Raw genomic sequence first — 26,550 nt, forward strand, 5'->3', positions numbered from 1 at the left:
ACATCGCCAATTCCGATGGCCAAAATTTTTTAAGCGCTACTTTAACTTCTCTCTTTGCTTTCTTTTATTGGAAGTCAAAGGCCGAGAAGCACATAATAGAGTATTGTAATAGGCAAGGCAATCAACATTCCGAAGATAACCCTGTAAAAATATTGAAATGACAAAATATTAACTTGCTAGCTAATAATAATCCTAAAAAAGTTAATTATAAAAAAAATCTACAAATTATAATTTCTGTCTTTATTTTAAAATTAACACTTTTTCAAATTTATTAATAAATCAACAACATAATCATTAATTATGAAAGTAAAAATATTTTATTCCATTCTAATCACTAAAAATTATTGTTTGATTCTTAAAGTAAACGTTTAAATGTATTTTAAATTCATAAATTATAAAACACTATCCTCCTATAAAATTTTATATTTTTTATGATGATAAAAATGGTTTTTTTTTCATGATGATGTATTAATTTCTTTGGCAAAGGCAAACAAATTAACTTACGCAGTGCCAAGTATGCCAGGGTGGACATTGTATTCCTTGGCAAATACAAACGGAACGATCCCTTGGGGAAGAGCCGCCTGCCAGTAAATGTAATCAAAAGATTAATTGCAATTTGGGTATGATGAAAGCCAACAAGAAAATATATAAAAGAATGAATATTCGGCCATAATTTAATAAAAAAAATTGTAGTAATAATAATTAAAAAAAGCTTTGCGTCTGCAAGTTTAGTTCATTTTCATCAAAACGGGATAAAAAATTTTTACTAAAAACTGGGATTTAACCTGAACAATCGCCACATGTAGAAGAGGGCCGCGAAGACCAATAGCACTAGAGGTAGCTGCAATTACAGCTGGACCGGTCAGAAACCTCACCGCCATAGCAAAAGTCGCTACATATTTTCCGCATGCGATCATTTTTGGTTGCAAAGCCATGAATAAACCTGTTCAATTAGGCTTGTATTAGTGTCCCATTATTAATTATAAAAATTTTTATTGAGAAGGGATAAATAAAAGAAATTAATAATATTGTTATACAAGCTTTCCAAAACATACCTAGACTAAACATGGCCATTCCTAGACCTGTATCTGATAATATTGATATGGACCCTTTTACAATTGACGGCATTTGGATGCCCCATCTGCCGGCAACAAATTTCATCCAATTTAATTTGAAGGATATTTAGTCGATTCACTGGTTTAATTGCTAGGGTTCATATATTAGTGCATTAATTAATAATTACCTGAAAGATATGAGAGACCATGCTAATCCTAACAGGCTTGAATATGTGTTAGGGTTTCTTATCAGCTTCCTCCAGACCATGATTAGTATGAGCCTAGTCATAACACTTGCAGGGGGCATCTGGTGCTTTCTTGATCCATCTCCTTCCATATCCATCTTCTTTTGGCAATTGAAGGGGGACCCGGTTGCTGTAAACTTTTGTCCATCCTCTATGTCAAGCTCCTTTTCTCCATTCATTTTCCCAGCGGTACTCATATTTTCATTCAAGTCGTGCAGGGCTGGATATCAAATTTAACACAACACGAGAATTAATATATATGCGAGAGTGAGACCAAAGAAAAATGATAAATTTTGTGGGCAGATGGGCTTTTGCTCACCTCTTGAAGCACCAGTTACATGTTGAAGACTGACTTTAGAAGAGTCGATGCCCTCAAAGTCAGTGGATGCAGCTTTATTAACTGCGTGTTTCAGATTACCTTCAAAAACCGGTGAGACACTTGAGCTCCAGACGAACATGTGGAGCTCCTTGTTAGGTATTGCACCACTTTCTTTCTTTCTAGGACCACCACTAGTAGAGCCTGAAAACATGGAATCGGGAGGCCGGTAAACATTAAACAACTCACCACTCATAGTTCTCCCACCTCTTTTCTTCCCGATCTTCAACATGTCCTCATCAAAATTTGATGTTCTAGGCGTAGCTCCTTTCGAAGATTGCAAAGAGTAAACATCACTAATAGCTCCCAGGAAACTATTTGTGTACCCATGCTTAGGACTTGCGGCCTTGCTAGCAAACATGGTATGAAATTGTGTCTGGTTAAAACTTGAAGCCCTTGGTGTTGGCTCTCTGGAAGATTGCACTGAATAGATCTCTACTCCCGTAAGATTCGAAGCTCTCGGGTTCATGGATGTTAATGAGTTTAGTCCGTGTGACTTGTTAAAGGAAGACATCATAGACGAGGTGCTAGATCTTCTAACAACCACATGGAGCTTACCATCTTCGCCGATCTCAGTTTCTGTTTGTAATGGTTCTCGACCATTTAGCGAAACGACATCAGAATCAACCCTGAAGGAGGTAATGGAACCTGCTGTCTCAGGGAATTGGTCGGAAATGAATAACTTGGCTCCTCTATATTCGAACATGAAGAGCATAAGAGTATACCAAATTACACTTTGCAAAACCACAATTTGAACCATAAGACTTCCCGAGAAATCCCCATACATGGCTTTCAAAAGAGGGATTCCCATGACCAGAGTGTTGGGAAGGGTAGAGAGAGAGAAGAGGGTGATCATCCACTCAAGGCTGCCACGTTTGCTGAAAGCTTGCCAGAGAAAGAGAGCCACAAGAATGACTACTTTTTGGAGAGAATCGGCAGCGATGAAGCTATAGTTCATGGCATAAGGGTTGTTGGAAGAGATGAAATGGAAGGAGAGTAAAGGAACCGCAAAAACTGCCACAAAACGGTTAATACCAGAGCATTGATCAGGGGTGAAGATTTTCCACCATCGGACTGAGCCATAGGCTAGTATCATAGCAACATATAGAGGAACAAGCGCAGCGAGAACATCGTAAATGTTCTTACCTGTAATCATGGCTAGCGATGAAGAATAAGAGTAAGTGTGTTTGTGGGGGCTGTCTTTTATCTCAATTGTAAAAGGAGGCATGGATGAAGCAGCAGCATTTAAGTTGTTTCTCCGGTCCACAGATTCGATATTATTTTAATCTTCTAGAAATAAACAAAGAGTTTTTCATCTAATTTGAATGGTTACTATAAGTAGCCAAATAGGTATGACGCAGGTGTAATTCTTGTCTACATCCATTGTATGCATCTAAATTAATCAACGATTGTCATTTTGATGGAAAATTATGGTAAGTCCCATTTCTATTGGTTGAGTGTTTACCCAGTCAATAAAATCATAGAATCATTATTATAGAATCCACCTAAAATAAGAGATATAATAAAGTGTCAATTTTTAATTAGAGAACTGTATGGACAATAAGCAAAATTCATCCCTCTGCAAGACAAGGAAATAAAATGTGGAAGATTTATTACCAAAGAAAAAGGATAATATAATTTATGCATTAGATTATGCATTAATTGCAGATATACCTTATTAATAGCCACTCTACTGGTCCATGTACGTGACTTAGAAAATTATCAGTGATCCGCGGCAACAAGGATTTTTACGATATACTATTTTTTTTTTTATTTGTACTTGTTTAGCAATTATTTTTGAATCTAATTCCATCTAATTCATTTTGCACTCAATTAATTTTTTTTTTTTTTTATCTTGCTTCGATCTTAATATTGTACAAGATGAGAATAAAAAATGAAGGTGAAAGTCTCCTCGACTCCAATTCTATAGTTTTTCCCGTATAATAATATATTATTAATAATTTATTTTAATGTATTTATTATTTAAATATTATAATTTTAACTATATATATATATTATATTTAAAACTTATTTTTCTAACTTACAATTTATTTTCTTAATAAATAAATTGATATTATAGGTTAACAAATTAAAATGAAAAAAATAAAAAGAACAAGAGGAGGTGGCAAGAACAAGAGGAGCATTGCCTGCCCCCAATCTGCCTCATTATTATTCCAATATATGTATTTGTAATTAATTTTTATATATAAATTTTTGTATATTTTATAATATTATTATAATATATTAATTTTTAATAATCAATTAAATTTAATCTTTTACTGTTACTACAATATCAAATTACATGACTATATTCAATTCAAAATATAAAAATTATGAACACTCAAACCTTCAATGCTAAAGAAAATAAAAGTAGAAAAACATTAATAATCCTAATATATATAAATATGCTAATATTAATATTAATATTCCTCATTTAGTAATAAAGTAGATAATACTTTATAGGTAGTATAATGCCAATTTAATTTATAATAAAAATGTTTAAGAAATCATAATTATAAATAATTGCAATAATATAGTTAAATATGGGATAAAATAATTAGTTTTAGATTTAGTTATCATTAATAATTTTTTTAATATTCACCTTTAATCAAAATTAAATAAAAATCCTTTCAAAGTTGTACTTTTTTAATAAATCAAAGTTGTACATTTAGCTAGTTCTTAAAACTAATATTTATTTAGCCCAAAAAAACTAATATTTATCTTTCATTGATTTACATTATTTATTTTATTTTTATTTTTATAATTCATAATTTTTAAAAATTTTATTTATAAATATTAACATATTCTCTCATTGAAACAAAAAAAAAATTATATATGAAAATTCTTACTAAAAAAGAAAATATGCAACTAATATATATATATATATATATATATATATATATATATATATATATATATATATATATATATATATATATATATATATATATATATATATATATCTAACTAATTAATTATAAAGATAAATTTAACAAATTAAATACTAATAAATGTTTTGCTTTGATCATAATAATTTATGCTGTATTATCATTATATTTCAATTTTAAACTGAATTGATTTGTGACATAAAATTTAAGAATTAATTGAAGTTTTAAATAAACAAAAAAAAGTGTTAATATCAAAATAATTAATTTATTTATTAATTATTTTTAGGCCTAAAAATTAATTAAATTAATTTTATTTGTAAAATTAATTAAATTAATTTTATTTTATTAATTTGATTAATTTATGGTCTAAGATAATTATTAGATAAATATCTTGAGAGTTATCTGGTGGTTAGCTAAGATAAAGGAGGTTAGCAGCAATTCCAAAGAGTTATAAGGGAGTGGACTGATAATTGTTAACAACTGCAAAACGTAAATGTGGGTATTCTAGAATCTTTCAGGTACCTGCAACGAAAACTATGAATGTCGAATGAGCAGCGATTCTCAACAACTCAATCAAACAACACAAATTAGACTCCAACAGTCTTTTATTTTTATTTTTATCTATCTTTTATTTTTTTGTATTTAATTTCAAGCCTTGTATTTTCTTTGCAATCAATCAATTAAAATATTGAATTTCTATTTATTTACTTTCGATTACTTGTGAAATTGACGATGCTGTGTACATTAAACTTAGTTCCCATAGTCATTTAGTTTAAAAGTTAGAGCGCAAATTAAGAAATATACTCAGTATTTGGCACGCCCACAAACCATAAGCTGTGAGATAACCGAGATTGTTTTCCAAAAGAAATAATTTTTGATATGCCTAGCGGGACCAAGATCTCAGTTCTATGCATTTTCATTGTTCGATAATACTATTCTTGTTTTTTGTAGGCAACATCATGCCACCAAAAGCCAGAAGCGTGCTTTGCAAAGAAACCAACAGGTCTCAAGACATGGAGAGGAGTCCTACAACTGTTGGCCCAAACCTTCAAGTTCCTCTCATGGTGGAATAATTTGAGAAGGGACTAGCTACTTATGGAGAATAAATGCAAAATCTAGATGTTTTAAAAACTGTACATACTTTGACTAATGCTCTAAACCAGGAGCAAGGTAGTTCAATTTCTATTGTTGTTGATGAAAGAAACCTTGCAGCAACCATCGCTGATGTCTTGGGGAAAAATATAAGAAGGTAGATGGATATAGCTTTTGATAAAATTGATGCTATATGGAGAATATTGTTTTACTGATTTAGTCGATAAATGAAAATTTTAATTTGTCTATTCTTGTGCCTTCTGATGGCCATGTTTCTAGGCCAGAGGAATTTGACACAGTAGCCAGAGGTGCTAAGGAGCTGGGGAGATAGGTTCAATTTTGAACTCCTCAGGGCAGTGTTAAGGAAAGTTGTGCCAGTAGCAAGGAATACTGGTCACCCCATAAGAGAGAAAAACAAGTGCTAGTAAACCAAGAACACCAGTTCAACTTAGCTGATTCTACCCAAGTTGTCAGTAACACTGACCCGATTATTTACCTTAGTGTTTATGATGCAGAGGTAGTTGCAAGTCCTCAGGTGATACTAACTCCTCAGTACATGCATACGCCCTAGGTGACTTTTAACTACTTTGGCTCAGGGGGCAACAACTTTAGAGGAACTACAGTGTCTACTGTGCAGATGCCTCAACCAGTACCAAGATGAGAATAAAAAATGAATGTGAAAGTCTCTTGACTCCAATTCTATAGTTTTTCCCGTATAATAATATATTATTAATAATTTATTTTAATGTATTTATTATTTAAATATTATAATTTTAACTATATATATATATATATATATATATATATATATATATATATATATATATTATATTTAAAACTTATTGTTCTAACTTACAATTTATTTTCTTAATAAATAAATTGATATTATAGGCTAACAAATTAAAATGAAAAAAATAAAAAGAACAAGAGGAGCATTCCCTGCCCCCGATCTGCCTCATTATTATTCCAATATATGTATTTGTAATTAAATTTTATATATAAATTTTTGTATATTTTGTAATATTATTATAATATATATTAATTTTTAATAATCAATTAAATTTAATCTTTTACTGTTACTATAATATCAAATTACATGACTATATTCAATTCAAAATATAAAAATTATGAACACTCAAACCTTCAATGCTAAAGATAATAAAAGTAGAAAAACATTAATAGTCGTAATATATATATGTATATATATATATATATATATATATATATATATATATATATATAATATGCTAATATTAATATTAATATTCCTCATTTAGTAATAAAGTAGATAATACTTTATAGGTAGTATAATGCTAATTTAATTTATAATAAAAATGTTTAAGAAATCATAATTATAAATAATTGCAATAATATAGTTAAATATGGGATAAAATAATTAGTTTTAGATTTAGTTATCATTAATAATTTTTTTAATATTCACCTTTAATCAAAATTAAATAAAAATTCTTTCAAAGTTGTACTTTTTCAATAAATCAAAGTTGTACATTTAGCTAGTTCTTAAAACTAATATTTATCTAGCACAAAAAAACTAATATTTATCTTTCATTGATTTACATTATTTATTTTATTTTTATTTTTATAATTCATAATTTTTAAAAATTTTATTTATAAACATTAACATATTCTCTCATTGAAACAAAAAAAAAAATTATATATGAAAATTCTTACTAAAAAAGAAAATATGCAACTAATATATGTATATATATATAACTAATTAATTATAAAGATAAATTTAACAAATTAAATACTAATATATGTTTTGCTTTGATCATAATAATTTATGTTCTATTATCATTATATTTCAATTTTAAATTGAATTGATTTGTGACATAAAATCTAAGAATTAATTGAAGTTTTAAATAAACAAAAAAAAAGTGTTTATATCAAAATAATTAATTAATTATTTATTTATTTTTAGGCCTAAAAATTAATTAAATTAATTTTATTTGTAAAATTAATTTAATTAATTTTATTTTATTAATTTAATTAATTTATGGTCTAAGATAATTATTAGATAAATATCTTGAGAGTTATTTAGTGGTTAGCTAAGATAAAGGAGGTTAGCAGCAATTCCAAAGAGTTATAGGGGAGTGGACTGGTAATTGTTAACAACTGCAAAACGTAAAAGTGGGTATTCCAGAATCTTTCAAGTACTTGCAAGGAGAACTATGAATGTCGGATGAGTAGCGATTCCCAACAACTCAATCAAACAACACAAATTAGACTCCAACAGTCTTTTATTTTGATTCTTATCTATCTTTTTTTTTTCTAAGCTTTTGTATTTAATTTTAAGCCTTGTATTTTCTTTGCAATCAATCAATCAAAACATTCAATTTTAGTTTACTTACTTTCGATTACTTGTGAAATTGACGAAGCTGTATACAGTAAACTTAGTTTATAGTCATTTAGTTTAGAAGTCAGAGCGCAAATTAAGAAATATAATCAGTATTTGGCACACCCACAAACCATAAGCTGTGAGATAGTCGAGATTGTTTTCCAAAGGAAATAATTTTTGGCATGCCTAGTGGGACCAAGATCTCAGTTCTATGCATTTTCATAGTTCGATAATACTATTCTTGTTTTTTGTAGAAAGCATCATGCCACCAAAAGCCAGAAGCGTGCTTTGCAAAGAAACCAACAAGTCTCAAGACATGGAGAGGAGTCCTACAACTGTTGGCCCAAACCTTCAAGTTCCTCTCATGGTGGAATAATTTGAGAAGGGACTAGCTACTCATGAAGAAGAAATACAGAATCTAGATGTTTTAGAAACTGTACATACTTTGACTAATACTCTAAACTAGGAGCAAGGTAGTTCAATTTCTATTGTTGTTGATGAAAGAAACCTTGCAGCAACCATCGCTGATGTCTTGGAGAAAGATATAAGAAGGTAGATGGATATAGCTTTTGATAAAATTGATGCTATATGGAGAATATTATTTTACTAATTTAGTCGATGGATGAAAAATTTAATTTGCCTATTTTTGTGCCTTCTGATGGCCAGGTTTCTAGGCTAGAGGAATTTGACACAATAGCCAGAGGTGCTAAGGAGCTAGGGAGATAGGTTCAATCTCGAACTCCTCAGGGCTATGGCAAAGGTATTAGTACTGGTTGAGGTATCTGCATAGTAGACACTGTAGTTCCTCTAAAGTTGTTGCCCCCTGAGCCAAAGGAGTTAAAGGTTACCTAGGGCATATGCACGTACTAAGGAGCTAGTATCACCTGAGGACATGAAACTACCTCTGCATCATAAACACTAGGGTAAGGAATCGGGTCTGTGTTACTGACAACTTGTGTAGAATTAGCTGAGTTGAACTGGTGTTCTTGGTTTACTAGCACTTGTTCTTCTCCCCTATGGGGTGACCGGTATTCCTTGCTACTGGCACAACTTCCCTTAACATTGGTACCAACACCTGTAGTCCAGGTACCTATCATTCCAACTGTGCCCCATGTAACCATGGATGCTGTTAGAGATGCTGTATAGGAGTTGTATGGGTATAGCCTTAGACAAATTGGCTTACTAGAGTTCCATAAACCATACACATACATTATTGACAGGGAGAACCTATATTCGAGATGGTACCGCATTCTTGACTTTAATGTTTTTTTAGAAGAAGATGGACAGTCAACTCTAAAACACATAGTAAGGTTCACAATTCAGTACGGTGAACTAGAAAACTATGGGAAATTTATCGGGTACAAGCTAAGGTTATTTCCAAACTCTCTTACTGGTACTGCTTTACTTAGTACTCTACCCTTCCTAGAAATTCTATGTATTCCTGGCAAAAAATGAAGAGGCTATTTCATACTCAGTTCTTTAGAGTTGAGCTAGAAGTGTGTATTACTGAACTGTCAAGGATGAAACAGAGGGGTGGAAAATCAATTGATGCTTTCATTGCTCGATTCAAAAAGATGAGGAATAAGTGCAAAGTGTTCTTACCAGAGATGGAGTCTAAGTATGAGGAGCTACTAATGGAAGAGTCACACCGAAAGAGAACATCTATGGGAACCTACTACCAGGAGGTAAATAATCATGAACTTTTTGTAACTGACTTGGTAACTACTTGTGCCTTTGTGTGTCTTGCTTTAGGTGTCCCAAACATGACAGCTCCACAGAGGAAGATATAATCTACTTCAAATATACTCCTTCAATATGCTTTTGACACCAGCAAAACAGAGGAAATATTTGACTTTTTGCTGAAGAAGAAGTTCATTAACCTCCCTCCTAACCATAAACTTCCAACTAATGAAAAGATAAAGGGGAGAGATTATTATAATTACCATGATTCCTGGAACCACAATACTAACTGATGCACTTGTATTATATAGGTATTTAAAGGTGGTATTTATTGCATTTCATCTATATCTTGTTAGTTAATTGTAAGATTCTTAGTTAGTTTCATTATGCTTTAGGATTTTAAGTTAAAACTGCTTAATTTCTTGAATTTTGCATAATATCAGGTAATTTGATGCAATCCTAAGGCCTAAAACAAGTTAGAAGAGTTTAGAAGTCAAAAAGTTCAAATTAGAATGCTAGAAGAACTACACAGGCCATGCAATGCTGAAGAAGGACCTGTGCAGCATAGCTAAGGGGGAGAGCCAGTATACGGGCCGTGTACCAAGATCCATACAATAATCCTTACCCTGTGTAATGTTCTGTTCCTTCATAAGATATAAGTTTCAAATGGCCAGAGAGTTACACAGCCTTGCCCTATGTATTGCTACATGGGTCGTGTAATATACACCAGCAGAGACTCTCAATTTGACTTTTCCTCCTATCTGCTCAACTTGGAAAGACTTCTAAGGCCTCTAAGAATCTGAAATGACTTTATTTATACGAGATATAATTACAAAAAGTCAAAAACAAGTCGTATAGCAATTCCATTTCGGAGAGATCATTAACAAGATTTCTGAAAGAGATTCTCAGCTGAAGTTCCAAAAGTTCAATGCTGCAAAATCTTCATTTTGGGTTTTTTTGTTCTTTTTTTTTTATGTGTTTTTCATATTTTATTATTTTAAGTTTGATTGCAGAACTCACCATGAGTGAGTTGTCTTCTTTATTATGGAATTAGGGATATAATACTTTCAATTTAATTATGGATTTTATTTGATTTTGTTTTATAATTTTGGGATTTCATTCTTTGATTCAATTTCTTGTGTTCTTAATACATGCTATGTGTTGAGCTTCATGTAGTAGTGATTCTAGATATTAATTGAAGGACTAAAAGATAAAGATTAATATTGGATAATCAAGATTTTGAACTTAGGATTTTGACCTAGAGATAGGCTGAGATTCTATGTGGAGTTTGTAATTAGTCAAAGATCTTAAAGGGTTTTAATTAATTTAATTGTCATGAAAGTAGGATTTAATTCGATTAAAAACAACTTGAGTGCCTTAATTATTTGATATTCTTAGTTTAGTTAACTTGCTTTTATTCACTCTTTAGCCATAATCAGTTTAGTTATAATTTTTCTTTTGATTTTGGTAGTCTAAATAATTATAATTATTGTGTAGTTTGGTACTCAAACTAAATTCCTCATGAGAGCGATACTTTACTCACTACTTTATTACTTGTTATGATTCATGCACTTGCGGGATTCTGCACAATAAGTTTTTGACGCCGTTGCTAGGAAATCTTTATGTTTGATATTAGGCAATAGGCAATATAATTAATTTAAACATTTTATTTTACCTAGTTTTTATTAGTTTTTCTTATTTTATTATTTTAACTATTTTTTAGGATCTTCTCTGTTTAGTTTATGGCCAAAACTAAACCAGAAGAAGAACTGTTTGAATTAGATAAAAAAATAGACAAAACTCATAAAGCTATCAAAAGGAGGAAGAAGTAATAGGAAGCTGAAACTTCAACTATGGTGGACAATCATCCAAAACCTCTGAGACTATGGAGCCCTAACTATTTGAGGATTCCAACAGAGTGTAACCAGACCAACAATTGATGCCAATAATTTTGAATTGAAACTAACATGGCTCTAGATGATTCAACAGACTCAATTTGGAGGATCACCAACGGAGGATCCATACTATCGTCTCCTATGTTTTCTTACTCTCTGCGATACATTCAAGATGATTAGTGTTTCTGAAGATGCCATTCGATTAAGAGCATTCCTATTCTCTCTTGGGGATAAAGCAAGAAAGTGACTATTATCTCAACTTGTAGGATCATTCACCAACTGGGCTAATTTGTCATAAACTTTTTTAGTAAGATACTTTCCACCTGGGAAGACTGCTAAACTAAGAGCTGACACCTTTAGACAAAAAGGTAATAAATCTCTCTATGATGCATGGAAAAGTTATAAAGATCTTCAGAAGGAGCACTCACACCATGGAATTTAGGATTGGCTCCTTATCCAAAACTTCTATAATAGTTTACTACCATCAACAAAGAGCACTATAGATTGATCAGCAGCTGGTGGACACCTATTGGAAAATACCATTACCAAAGCTTTTGAGCCTTTGAAGAGAGTTGCCAACCACAATTTTGAATGGTTGAATGAAAGAAGAGACATAAGGAGCACGACTGGAGTACTAAAACTGGATGCACTCAGTATGATCAATGCTTAATTTGACCAATTGTCAAAGAGGCTTGACAGAATGTAAGCCAATGCAATAAGAGCTGATAATCAATTCTGTGACCACTGTGGCGGAGGACACAAAACCTTAGAATGCAACAATTATAATGAGCCCTCTACATAACAGGTGAACTATATGAATAACAATAGGAACTTCAACCAGAGAGTGAACGGAAATCATTACTCAAAAACTTATAATCTTGGATGGAGAACCAGCCAAATTTCTCATGGTCCAACCAACAAAACCTATAAAATCAACCAATCAATAGATAATAAGAATACAAACCAACACCATAATGCTTTCAAAACAAAATCAAAACTAGCCTCCACCGTTGTAACCTCCTCAACCATAATAGCCTGAACTGAAGATGAATATGGAATCCATGATAGAAAGCTTTATAGTAGCATAAAAACAACAAAGTGAGATGATCAAGTAGCTTTGTTCCAGAATGGACCAATTGGCCACACATAACAAAATACTCAAAATCAAATTGCTCAGCAAGCTAGTTCTTCAAGCAAAGCTATTAGTAAACTACCTAGTCAACCTGAGATTAATCCAAAGGAGCAAAGTAAGGTCATTATTCTGAGGAGCCACAAGATGTTGGAAAACCAAAAACCAATAGACAAACAAGAACAATATGATAAAACTTGTGGTGAGAATGAAGCTTAAGCAAAGAAGAAAAAAGCACATATCGACAAGGGTACAGAGAAGTAAGAGGAAAAGAAAATAGAGAAGAAGGAAAGATCAACGCCCTATCAACCACCATTACCTTTTCCTTAAAGATTCCGAAAAGATAAATTGGATAAGCAATTTAGAAATTTTTTAAAGGTTTTGCAGAAACTCTATGTCAACATCTCTCTCACAAAAGCCCTATCTCAAATGCCATCCTATGCTAAGTTGTTGAAGGAGATACTTTCTAATAAAAGATAATTAGATGACTATGAGACAGTGGCTCTAACTAAAGAATATAGTGCAATATTGTACCAAAGATGCCCAGAAGCTAAAAGATCTTGAAAGTTTCTCCATACCTTGTCTTATAGGCAGTATGAAGATCGATAAAGCCCTTGTGATATGGGAGCAAGTGTTAGTCTTATGCCCTTATTTATCTATCAGAAGCTAAATGTTGGAGCACTGAAGCCAACTACTATCTCTTTGCAATTGGCAAATAGATATGTCAAGTATTCGATTTGAATTCTGGAAAACATTCCAATAAAGGTTGGCAAATTCTTCATACCTATTGACTTCGTCGATTTAGAAATGGAAGAAGATGTCCAAATTCCTATAATCATGGGAAGACCCTTCTTAGCAATTGTAGGAGCCATCATTAATGTTAAAAATGGGTAGTTGACTCTCAAAGTAAGAGAAGAGAAAGTAGAATGCAACCTATTTTAAGCTATGAAATAAAAGCTAAACATGGATGAATGCTTAAGGGTAGACATTATCGATGAGCTAGTAAAAAAGGACTTCAGAAAGAAATATCTAAAAGATCCTCTGAAAGCCTGTATTGTGCATAGTAATACCATTGAAGATGAAAACAAAGAGATAGTAACCTGTGCACAACTACTGGAAGTTAGCCTATCACTATCACTAGCCCAAGTACTATAAGTGGAGGAGTTGAAACAAACTCCAACCATGTCAGCTCCAACTAGTAAGGAACAAGCACCCCAGGTAGAAATAAAACCTTTTCCTTCTGCTTCAAGATCTAAATGGTCCGAATCCTTCAAAGTCTTATAAGTATTTCCTCATAGCGCGGTATAAGTATAGAGTTAATCATCAGGAGCATACAAGGTCAATAGTCAATGCTTAAAGCCACACATCTCTGCGGAACCTATTGAGAAAGGAGCAACACACCCCTTTGCTAATCCACCTACTCTATAATAATTAAATGGTACGGTCAAGCAAAAGACTATAAACAAGCGCTCATTGGGAAATAACCCAAGTTTTCTTTTTCTAATTTTGAAAATTTTACTTTAAATTTCACTTTGCTATACTATTCGAATTCTAAGCTCGAAATATTTTAGGTTAAAAGGCATGATGCAAGAAAAAGCAAAAAAGGAATGAACAATCAAGCAAAACCACACAAGGGTAGTAAATTCCAAATAGGGATGCTCCCTTAACTTTTCTTGATATATGTATCTTTTTGTGTTGTCCTGTCCATTAATTGTGCATCACATGTAAAATTAACAAGTATTTTTTTCCTAGGATGCACATCAAAATAAGAATAGAGTCAAAAAAGGGTACCATTGTGCATTTTAATTACTAAAATAATGAATTTTCTTGAGAAAGGTAATGAGGAATCACCTAAAAAGCAAAAAGATTGATAATAGTAGGTTACTCGAGGTACCCTATGTAACACTACACGAGCTGTGTAGTAAGAAGAACCCTAAGTCCCTGAGAAAAGTAGCTACAGCAAGTTACATGGGGTGACTTGTGCAAGATTGCATGGCTCGTGCAACCAAATCAAATTAGATAAATTTAAAAGTGGCTATAGAACGTTACATGGGGTGAATTGTGCAATATTGCACTACTCGCGTAACTTATAAAACTCAACTCAACTCAACTAAGCCTTTATCCCAAAAATTTGGGGTCGGCTATATGGATTCACTTTCTCCACTCTAAACGATTTTGGGTTAAATCCTCAGAAATTTGTAATGCTTCTAAGTCATGTTATACTACTCTCCTCCAAGTCAATTTAGGTCTACCCCTTTTTTTCTTTCTATCCTCTAACCTAATGTGCTCTACTTGTCTAACTGGAGCCTCCGTATGTCTACGCTTCACATGACCAAACCACCTCAATCTCCCTTCTCTCAACTTATCCTCAATTGGTACCACTCCTACCTTTTCTCTAATACTCTCATTACAGACTTTATCTAGTCTAGTATGGCCACTCATCCACCTTAACATTCTCATCTCTGCAACTCTTATCTTAGACGCATACGACTCTTTCAATGCCCAACACTCACTACCATATAACATAGCCGGTAGTATGGCTGTACGGTAAAATTTCCCTTTCAACTTATTGGGAATCTTGCGATCACATAAAATTCCCGTGGCACGTCTCCACTTCAACCATTCGGCTTTAATCCTATGACTAACATCCTCCTCACATCCCCCATCTACTTGAAGTACTGAACCGAGATATTTAAAGTGATTACTTTGGGACAGTACCACTACATCTAAACTAACTCCTTCCCTATCACCAGTTTGGCCTTCACTGAACTTGCAATGCATGTATTCTATCTTCGTTCTACTTAACTTAAAGCCCTTTGACTCTAGAGTACTTCTCCAAAGCTCTAGCTTTCTATTGACTCCTTCTCGTGTCTCATCTATCAGAACAATATCATCCGCAAACATCATGCACCAAGGAATACTCTCTTGTATATGTTTCATCAATTCATATAAAACTAATGTAAAAAGGTAAGGGCTTATAGCTGATCCTTGGTGTAATCCAATTGAGATCGGAAAATCTCTTGTGTACCCTCCCACTGTGTGCACAATAGCAGTTGCTCCTTTATACATATCTTTCAACACTTGTATGTACCTAATATATACCCTCTTTTGTTCTAACACACTCCATAGAACATTTCTTGGAAAACTATCATAAGCCTTCTCCAAATCAATAAAAACCATATGTAGATCTTTCTTCACATCTCTATATTTCTCCATCAAGCTTCTAATGAGAAAGATCGCTTCCATAGTTGAACGACCGGGCATGAAGCCAAATTGATTGAGAGAGATAGAAGTATCACGACGCAGTCGATGCTCTACAACTCTCTCCCATAACTTCATAGTATGGCTCATGAGTTTAATTTCCCTATAGTTCGAGCAACTCTGTATGTCTCCGTTATTTTTAAAAATAGGTACTAAAATACTCCTTCTCCATTTATCAGGCATTTTCTTTGAGTTTAGAATCTTATTAAATAATTTAGTTAACCATGTCACTCCCATATCTCCCAAACACTTCCACACTTCAATTGGTATTCCATCGGGTCCACAGGCTTTACCCACTTTCATTCTCTTAAGTGCTTCCTTTACTTCTAAAGATCTAATCCTTCTAGTATAATTCACATTCTTTTCTATCGTTCTATAGTCTATATTCATGCTATTACCATTTTAACTATTATTAAAGAGATCATTAAAATAATTTCTCCATCTTTCTTTAATGTCCTCATCTTTCACCAACACTTTTCCTTCTTTATCCTTAATGCACCTAACTTGATTGAGATCTTGACATTTCCTTTCTCTCCTCCTTCTAATCTATAAATATCTTTCTCCCCTTCTTTAGTTCTAAGTTTCTCATATAACTTTTCAAAGGCCTGTGCTCTTGCTTGACTAACTGTCTTTTTTGCCTCTTTCTTTGCTATCTTGTACTGTCATATGCCTCATTATTATCACATTTAAGTAATTTCTTATACCATTCTCTTTTTCTCTTTATTGCCTTTTGTACTTCCTCATTCCACCACCATCTCTCTTTTGAGGGTGGTCCATGTCCTTTAGACTCTCCAAGTACTTTTCTAGCTACTTCTCTAATTTTTGATGCCATCTGTATCCACATATCATTGACCTCCATATTCAGCTTCCATGCTTTAGACTCGAGAAGCTCATTTTTGAACTTCACTTGCTTTACTCCTTTGAACTCCCACCACTTTGTTCGAGCTAAACTATTTCTTCTGACCTTACTTGAATTGTTCCTAAACTTGACATCCAAGACCACTAACCGATGTTGACTTGTTAAAGCCTCTCCTGAAATGACCTTGCAATCCTTGCATAGAGCTCTATTTGTCTTCCTGGTTAAGAGGAAGTCGATTTGACTTCTATGTTGCCCACTTTTGAAAGTCACTAAATGTGACTCTCTTTTTATAAAGTAGGTATTTGCTAGTATTAGGTCGTATGCCATAGCAAAATCCAGGATGCTTTTTCCCTCCTCATTTCGACTGCCAAAACCAAAACCTCCATGAACATTCTCATAGCCTTGCCTATCACTTCCTACATGTCCATTCAAATCTCTACCAATGAAAATATTCTCTTCATTTGGTATGCTTTGCATTAAATCATCCATATCTTTCCAAAACCTTTGTTTACTCTCACTATCTAGTCCTATTTGTGGGGCATAAACACTAACTACATTTATTGTTTTTCCTTCTAGTACTAGCTTTACTAGTATAATTCTATCTCCTACTCTTTTCATAGCTATTACAGCTACTTTCAATGTCCTGTCTATGATTATGCCCACTCCGTTCTTATTTCTCTCCTTTCTGGTAATCCATAGTTTGTATCCTGAATTACCCACTTCTTTGCTTTTCTCTCCTACCCATTTAGTCTCTTGAATGCAAGCAATATTCACCCTTCTCCTTTCCAAGGTATCCACAAGCTCCTTTAATTTTCTTGTAAGTGATCCAACATTCCAAGTGCCAACCCTAATCCTCCTCCTATCCTGTTCCTTCTTAATTGGTCTCCCTTTATGATATCTTCTATTGTTTTCTATGTCTATCTTGTGTTCTGTTCCACTATCTGTTCTACTATCTATTCTATGGACTAACTTCTTTACCCACACCTGTCCATGATGTGGGAACCCTTGCTCACTTAACACCACACCCGGGCGCCGGCTTGGCACGTCGCTTTCGGTGAACGCCCTACACCCTTGCATATTTCTCACTACACCCGGGCTCTGATGTAGCACGTCGTTAGTAGAGGACGCCCCAACGTTTATATCATTTGAATCCATATCATAAGATGTGACAAAATTTTTACACTGGTTGTCACCTACCGCAACCCTCCTCCTTTATCCGAGCTTGGGACCGGCTAAGCGCAAACTACTTAGGCGGAGTTTACTCGCGTAACTTATAAAGCAATTAAATAATGGAAGTTGATTTCGAGTAAAGTATTACACGGGGTGACCTTTGCACTACTGCACGACCCCACCATGTAATTTTATGTAGGTTATAATTTTGAAATACCTTTTCGCATGAAACACTTCCACCCTTATCCAAATGACCTAACCCCTATTTAAACACCAAAATGCATTTCTTTTCTCCCAAAAACATAACTCTTCTCTCTTAAGAACACTCAATCTCTCCTTCCCTTACTTAAATCCCTCTAAAACATCACCCTATAAATCACTTTTTCCTCAATAATGGCACCCACCAAAAGAGCAGTAGACCATGCATCATCATCAAAGGCAAGGGAACCAACTCCTTCTCCCCTAAAAAGATAAAGAACTTGCCATTCACAAAGAGAGGAAGTCGCTCCCCAAACCTAACCCATGGTCGCCAAACAATAACCACCGTAAGAGTAAGATTTAACATTGGCATGGCCATTTTGTGATGCTACCAATAAAGTTTCATACATTCACCTTTCCAAGAGAAAGGCAATCTCCACCAAGTATCTTGATGAAGAGTCATTAGACTAATTACGGTTAAGGGCACAAGTAAATCAATATTTGGACAACATTGGGTGGACTAAGTTTATCACACTCTAATTCCCAACCTATAGAGACCTTACATTAGAGTTTCTAGGGAGTTTCAAGACCACCCTTTGGCTGAGAAATAGAGAAGAAAGGGGACAAATAGAGTTTGGACTGATGGGGTAAGATTAGGCAATGAACATAGATGAGTTCAACGCCATTTTTGGGTTTGATAGGGATAGATTCCAAGAAATCTTCGTAAATAGGATAGTTTATAACGAGTCACATTCTAAAGGACCATAGCCTCTAATGCCCCTGAGTACCAACCCAGCCGATCCAAATCCTTGGGCCTCACAAACCCAGTATTGAGATACCTCTACTACTTGTCAGCCCACACCATTATGGGAAGAGGGGATAATTTGGGGGTGGTAAATGCCAATGAATTATTCTTTCTTTGGTGCATGCTAAACAATAAAAGATGTAACATACGGTTCTTCCTATGCTAACACTTCAAACACATCTCCCACTAAACAATGGGACACATTGTCAATGGAGGCTCATTTCTGCTATTGCCATCCACTTTGGTTTTGTACCGGGCCATGCAAGGTTGTATCCTATTACAAGGACAATAAGGATTGACACAATCATTGTCATATCAATGGGATTATGTAAAAAGGTAGGAGACTGGTGCTTTTTGGTGAATGAAGATGGCAAAATTATACTAAGAGTAAGGCCACTGTAGCAAAGATGTCTATAGTTGACATTGTGGACAATGTCAAGAATGAGTTTGAAGGAATAACAAAGTTTTGCTTTTCTTTTATTTTCTTATTGCTTCACTTTCAATTGCTTTTTTTTTTATTGTTTTACTTTTACTTGTTTTTTCCATTCTTGTGCACAAATTTTTTTTCCATGCATTTCAGTGTAATTATACTACCTTTTACACCTAATTTTACATTTGCATCAAATTTTAAACTTTATCCTTATCTCTAGAACCATAATTAAAAAAATTCCAATGGCAAATAATTGTTCTCTCTCGTTTAAATAAATTAAATATACTAAACAAGCATAAAGACTTAGATGGTTTATTTGTAGAAATTTAATCTTCTTAATGGGATAAAACTAATTAAACCTATTCATAGTTATTAGTTTATCACAAAGTAATTTTGATAGCTTAGAGAAAATTCTTGGAACTTGAAACCATTAAGGCAAGTCTCACCAACCTTAAAATAGTCCTCTTTAATCTATCAAGGTGAAATCTTAGTATACACTTGATTAAGAGATGATTTAGGCATTCTTTGATCATAACCTCATTATAGCCTTAAGCCACCCTCAGTTAAAATTATCTTTTGTAGCCAATTTAAGCCTATATTAATCTTATGAATTTTTCTTTGTTATCCAAATTTACCTAGCTTTTAGCCTAAACACTAATCCTAACTCTATGAGAAGAACTAAAATGCGTGAGAAACACACTACGTGTATAAGAAAGAAAAGGGAAAAGAAATATGAAGAAAAATTAGAAACACAGAAAGTGCAAGGTGTGTACAATACTCTCAACTAGTAAAAGAACGAGGTTAGGGATAGACACCAAAATAGAATAAAAACTTTAAGTAAGATGATGAAATGCAATAAGTTCCTGTTTGATCATCAAGGAAAGCATACCAAAACACTAAAAAAATTAAATTTCAGAAAATTTCTTCTCTCTATTGTCGCAAGGTATTTTGCGGTCGCCTGGACGAACACTCACTGAAGTGGGAAAGAGTGAGGAGTCGCCACTTTAATTTTGAGGGAAATTAAAGGAAACCATTTATGAAAACAAACTAACATAAAACCACTTCGAAAACAGAGATTCTAGGTTCGGGGTCCGTATACGGGCGGGGAAGGTGTTAGGCACCCCGCCTCGTCCCTCTACGAGGGCAAGCAGATTTAACATTATGCTCTTTATAAATTAAAATCGATAGCTAGGAGGGTTGAGCTAGAATGAAGATGTTAATCCCTTTGACAAAAGGGAATTTTAATTTTTCACTAGTTTTCGAGTTACCCAGATACATAAGTAAATGAGACGACCTTAGTGAATTGATGTTGTGTTGCGTTTTCGTTTATGGGATTACTTTGCGTGTTTATTAAAATTTGATTTTGAGAATCAAATAAGAACTCTCCTCCGATCTGTGTATATTTATTAAAATTTGATTAGAGAATCGGATAAGAACTCTTCTCTGATCTCTTTTGCTTAAAATTTGGATTGAGAATCGGATAAGAACTCTCCTCCGATCTCTTTTTTAATATTTAAAATTTGGATTGAGAATTGGATAAGAACTCTCCTCCAATCTCTTTTGCTTAAAATTTGGATTGAGAATCGGATAAGAACTCTCCTCCGATCTCTTTTAATATTTAAAATTTTGGATTGAGAATCGGATAAGAACTCTCCTCCGATCTCTTTTAATATTTAAAATTTTGGATTGAGAATCGGATAAGAACTCTCCTCCGATCTCTTTTGTTTAAGTGGAGATCGAGTAAGAACTCTTCCCCGACCTCCTGAGATTTAGTTGCGATCGTATGTCGTAAAGACCTTAGACTAGAGGTTCTGACATCCGAAGACGCTGAGAGCCCGAACAGGGCTTGTATTAATCCGTTAGTAACTCACAACTATGCAGGGGATACAAACTAAATTTCTTTTCCGATCTCCTAGGTGATTACCTTTCCAATACCTTTTAACAGGCAATATCTGATCTCTTCCGTTCACTAGTCAGGGACCCTACTTTACTTCGATCCCCCACTATGCCCAGTTATCTTCTGAGCTGGTCTAGTGGTTCGACTTCATAATTCTCCTCTGATTTATTATCCAAAACTTTTATTATTTTGAAGAAACTTTTGTGTTAAGACACATCTGCCAATATTTTGCCAAACTACCTATACGTTACTCGGAACCAAAACACCCACGTTTGAAGGTAATAAAGGCTAAGAAAAAGGGAAATGACGTGCCGATGAACAAAAGGGAAATCCCGGCGGATAACCACCTTCTTGGGGTTTTCAACATAACATAAACTTAACAAAAATTACAAACATGAATACAAAGAAAATACATAAAATAAAAATGAGCACTTGATAAAGCAGCAGTATAGACACTCACCTGCAGGGAGTCAAATATATAGAACTAACTATGGAGTCACAAAATATAGTAGAGCTATGCGCTGATAGCCTGGGGACTAATGTTCGCCTTGGAATGAAGAGCACCAAGTTAAAATGCAGTCAAACCGAAATGACAACAACCGAGTTTGAATAATATTGAGCTTGGAAAATGAAAGTGGAAATGAAGACATAACTGAAACTAAGAGAGGATATCACAGAGTAATGAACGAACTGAAAATGGAGAGTTTCAGTATTCAATACCTCTTCAAAGAAAATACTTTAGAAAACTGGTTTCTGAAGTTTTTCTACTTTTGAAAACTTAAAAATAGCAGAGTAGCAAAACTGAATTAAGTTTCAGAGCTTTTCTACTATAGTCACCACCCTTTTCTTCGTCCTCCTTCAATAATTTTTATGCAGGTATTTATAGGGAACGGGTGTTCCCAATGAAGGGTTAGGATTTTCTTTGAGGGAAATGGAAGGTTTGGATTTTAAAGGACATTATCTGATGCTTAGGAATTAAAGAGAATCAAAATGAATGATTGAGATCCTTTTCTGAATATTTGTCATTTCTCTTTTTAATCTGACGGCTCAAAATTTCTTGTCAAGGGCGATCCGAGGGCTGGGAATAAAAAGCGCCGGTCTTGTTGTCTTCTTCTTTGATCCAAGGGCTCCAGGCTTGTCCTTACAAGTAAGATCAACGGTGGAGATCGAGATGTATAGGACTGCCATGACACGTCCTGGCGCCTGTCAGTAATGTGGGCGATTCTGCAAATGAGGCAAGCGATGGAGATCTCGTCTGTAACGCTTTAACTACCTCGGCTCTGATTATGATGATAGTTATTGGAAGTTGTCTTATTCTCTCTTTGCTTTCCGATCTCCCATCCCTTCCGATCTTTCTAATACGATCTTTTTCCGATCTCTCATGCCGGGCTCCCTCTTCCGATCTCTCCCACTCCAGTCTTCTCCTTTAGCTGGTCTGGTTCAGTCAAAGCATTTATTCCTTCGATTTCCGAGGCGTCCGCTTCGTTTTCTGCTAGCAATAAATGCTCAGACCTTCTCTATATATATACCTTCAACAGGAAACCCTTCCGCATTTGATTTTCTCCTCTTTCCTTCTCACTTTTCCTGTTCTAGCCGCTCCAGCGACAATCCCAGCCATGATAGCTGCTTTTGATCTTTTTCCGGTTGTTCACCTCGTTTATCAACTGAAAATTTACGACCCCAGTGATCAGAAAATCACTATGGCCACCTCTGATGAAAGTGAGAGAACCGGACTAATTTACCGACCCAGATCAAGAATATCGATTGTGTTGACCTCGAATCGGTCGACCGATGTAATCAGCGAACCGATTTCGGGCGAAAAGACTGCTAATTTCCCTCCTATTATTGGTGACTGCCCTTCGAAGTTCATTTGGCTTCTTACCACATTGGGTGTCCTGACAGTGGCTCGGTCCCGAGCGATAATATTGACGATGACCTCTCTTATCTTCATGAGAGTCATAGTCCCCCCATCTGAGCTGTACATCTATCCGATGTCAATAGCTGGTTTCCTGATCAAACACATCTTTTGATTCAGCCACGAGACTAGGCTTTGACATAGGTCTTTATTAGATAGGATGTACCGCCTATCTCTAAAGATCGCCCCTATGATGTAATATGACCTTTAATGTAATCCGATCTCTTGAGATCGCGCAAATAATGTGATCTGACCTTTTGGAATTGTAATCCGATCTCTTGAGATCGCCCAAATGATGTAATCTGACCTTTTGGAAATGTAATTTTATTTTGACAATTATCATTTTATTATTATTACATTGGTTATTTTCCGATCTCTGATGTGTTTATCCGATCCGATTCCTAACTGAATAGCCCTTAGTCGATCTGTAATTCTAAACATCTACCTTAATCTGTCGGTCTTTAACTAGCTGATCTCCCCTTATTTAATTATGGAGTTTTCAGAATATTAGTGAGACGTGTCAGAAAAAGCTGGCGAATCCTGCTAACCGATGCGCCACTTGGGACACTGTGAGCATTAAATGCCCAGACGGGTATAAATAGGGGATGGGTCAGCCAGTTGCTCCCTTATGTCATTTTCAGTATCCCGCGAGCGATTCCACAATGCTCTCGTTTTCTCAAGTTCTTCCGACACCGATCACACTCCGGTAAGGGTTTTGATCTTTCTTTTAGTTTAAATTTTCTCTTTTCTTTGAAAATGAGCGACGTCGAGGGTCAAAGAGCGGCGAGCCCCCCTTCCGTTCACGTCTCGTGGTCGTCAGATGAAGTTGAGGTGGTCGGACTAAGTGAGCGACTTGAACCTCCTACATCCTTCGTTCCAACCCGTGGTCAAGTGGCACCCTCGAGGCAAACGCATTCTTCAGGGAGAGAAAACCTTCCCGTGGACGAGCTGCCGTCAATCCTTCAAGAAATCGATCTGCAGTCGTTTAGCCAAGAATATAACCTTCGGACCGATTCATACGAACTTATCAGGTGTCATGGCGATCTCCGAACCGATCACTTCTTCGAAGAGAATGATATGATCATGGTATACGAAGAGCAATTAAAAGCCGGGCTGCGGTTCCCTCTTGATGATTTCTTCAAGGAAGTCCTGAAATTCTACCAAGTATGCATAGCCCAAGTACATCCGAACTCATGGCGGATCCTAGTAGCCTTCAGAGGCCTCTGCGGAGCTAAGGGACTCCGTCCAACAGCAAAGATGTTCGCCGAGCTACATAGGCTAACTCGTCAAAAGAACAAGTATTGGTTCTTTCAGGTGAAGCCGCATTGCGGGCTTTTTACCGATCTGCCCTCCTCACTGAAGAATTGGAAGAATCGCTTCTTTATTCTGAGGAGCAAGATTCCGAAGGGTTTGAGGGTTTCCCACATAGCTGGTTGCATCTGGGCCCCTCACTTCCGAAGTGCATCACCCTGAATACGGAAGATGGCATAATGGTAATGGAGCTGAAAGATCAGGTGACTCAGAAGTTCTCTTATTTAGATGCGGTGACGGCCGAACTGCATCATTGGACAATGCAGCTGATTACCGGCGAAGAACGCGGGCTTCAGCTCTCTGACCTCGGCTTCGGTATTTTCTATATCTCTGATCTCTGGGCCTTAGCGAACTCACTGACTTTTTCTCTGTGCAGGCATGGTGAGCGGCGAGGCTTCAAAAGAGAGCCGAAAGCGGAAGAGAGAGGTCTCCCGGAAAGTGCAGGAGATGAAACGCGCCGAGGCTTCTCAGACGCCCAGGCACGATTCAGTGGGGATGCAAGGAGGCTCATCCCGGCCCTCAGGACCGCCGGTTCCTGAAATAGAAGTGGTTCGGTCCCCTCCTCGACATGAAGAGCCGCCACCACCTCCACCAGTCGCCTCGAGTGCAAAAGGGGGTCCTTCTCAAACCACTTCAAGGACCCTTTCCCGGGGCGCTTAGGTCCTAATCCACTCGTTGGAGAAGAACCGCACGGTTCGAGAGAATCCGGGCTTGGCTATGGTCTTAGGGGCCTCCATCTGCCTTCAGAAGGATCAGGATAGGCTGACCCCAAACAGTCTCGATGATATCCTGACCCGGACTATGAGCCTGAGCGTGGAGAGTTTGGTGAATCAACACATTGTCCGAGAGAAGGCTCACCGTATGAGGCAGGAGATCGAGAAGGTGGGTCAGGAAGCAGCTTCCCTCCGATCCCAACTTTCATCCGCCCAAAACTACATAGCTGAAATCGAGGGGTGGATGAAATTCTATGAGGATAAACTGGCCGAGCAAGCACATGTTCTTGAAGAGGTTCGAGCGCTCCGAGCCGCTGATGTCGCTCGCCTCATTGACGAACTCAAAGCAAAAGAAGAAAAGGCAGTGACAAGGGAGGCCGGTGCTTATGTAAACGCCCATGGGGACCTTTTGGCCGAGCTCAAGAAACGTTATCCCGAAGAGGACTTTTCCTGGATGGTGGACCTGGCTCCCCAAGACGAAGAGGATAGCAAGGAGGAGGCTGAAGGTGATAGAGGGGGTGAACAAAATGTAGAACAGGCTGGAGGTGATTCTCCAGCCCAGTGACTTGTATATATTTTTAATTTGAAATGAAATGTAGTTCTTTTTGTTCAATAACTGGTTGAGATCGGAAAGTATCTAAGTTGCACAAATGCCTGATTGTCTGAACATATTAGAATAACTTGAAAGCAATTATTTAATCTATGTATGAGAGATCGATAAAACATTGTAAACATGAGATCGGTCTAAACCGAGAACTAGCACTGAACGAAACTTAAGATTATTAAAATTGGAAACCTGATCTGAACACTTAAGATCGGAAGCACCATTAAGCCGAATTAAAACCTTAACTTTATTGAACAACTATCTACAATATTTATGAAAGGGGGATCGGATGGCATGAAGACCTAATGTTGGTTCAATTTCGTTTGACGAGAGATCGGATGTGTGATTGACTAGCAAAGAGACTTGGTAATTGATTTGAGAGATCGGTAAGGATTTAAATGATATGGAGACTTTGTATTGGTTCGATTCCTTTTGAAGAGAGATCGAAAATGTGATTGACTAGCAAATAGAGATCGGAAACGAATGGAGACTTGGTGCTGGGGCTTGATTTCAAAATCTATTGATTTTTGGGGGTCGGCCAAAATATGGTGTCAACAGCTGCCCCTCTTTACATAATTTCTATTGAAGGGAAAAATTTTCCGTGTAGGAATTATGTAAAGATCCAAACCCATATTTTGGACGATTAAAATTTTGAACTTCAAAATTAAAGT

General features: G+C 35.5%; 1 protein-coding gene across 1 annotated transcript; it reads right to left on the bottom strand.

The window, feature by feature from the left end:
• On the bottom strand, window positions 1-2,873 carry LOC110643074 (auxin efflux carrier component 2-like). Its single transcript, XM_021795302.2, has 6 exons — window positions 1,620-2,873; window positions 1,244-1,520; window positions 1,056-1,141; window positions 786-943; window positions 505-581; window positions 1-141 (listed from the first exon to the last, which is right to left on the bottom strand). Exons 1-6 carry the CDS (start codon window positions 2,830-2,832, stop codon window positions 75-77), a joined length of 1,878 nt encoding a protein of 625 aa, XP_021650994.2. The 5' UTR covers window positions 2,833-2,873; the 3' UTR covers window positions 1-74.
• Between the last annotated feature and the right edge of the window lie 23,677 nt (window positions 2,874-26,550).

This window comes from Hevea brasiliensis, unplaced genomic scaffold (genome assembly GCF_030052815.1).
Source record: "Hevea brasiliensis isolate MT/VB/25A 57/8 unplaced genomic scaffold, ASM3005281v1 Scaf4, whole genome shotgun sequence".
Lineage (NCBI taxonomy): Eukaryota > Viridiplantae > Streptophyta > Magnoliopsida > Malpighiales > Euphorbiaceae > Hevea > Hevea brasiliensis.

Coding starts and splice junctions, on each gene's coding strand:
- LOC110643074 (XM_021795302.2), bottom strand. CDS start 2,832: ATGATTACAGGTAAGAACATTTACGATGTTCTCGCTGCGCTTGTTCCT. Junction 944..1,055: donor AATGGCCATGTTTAGTCTAG/GTATGTTTTGGA, acceptor CTAATTGAACAG/GTTTATTCATGGCTTTGCAA. Junction 582..785: donor TACATGTGGCGATTGTTCAG/GTTAAATCCCAG, acceptor ATTTACTGGCAG/GCGGCTCTTCCCCAAGGGAT.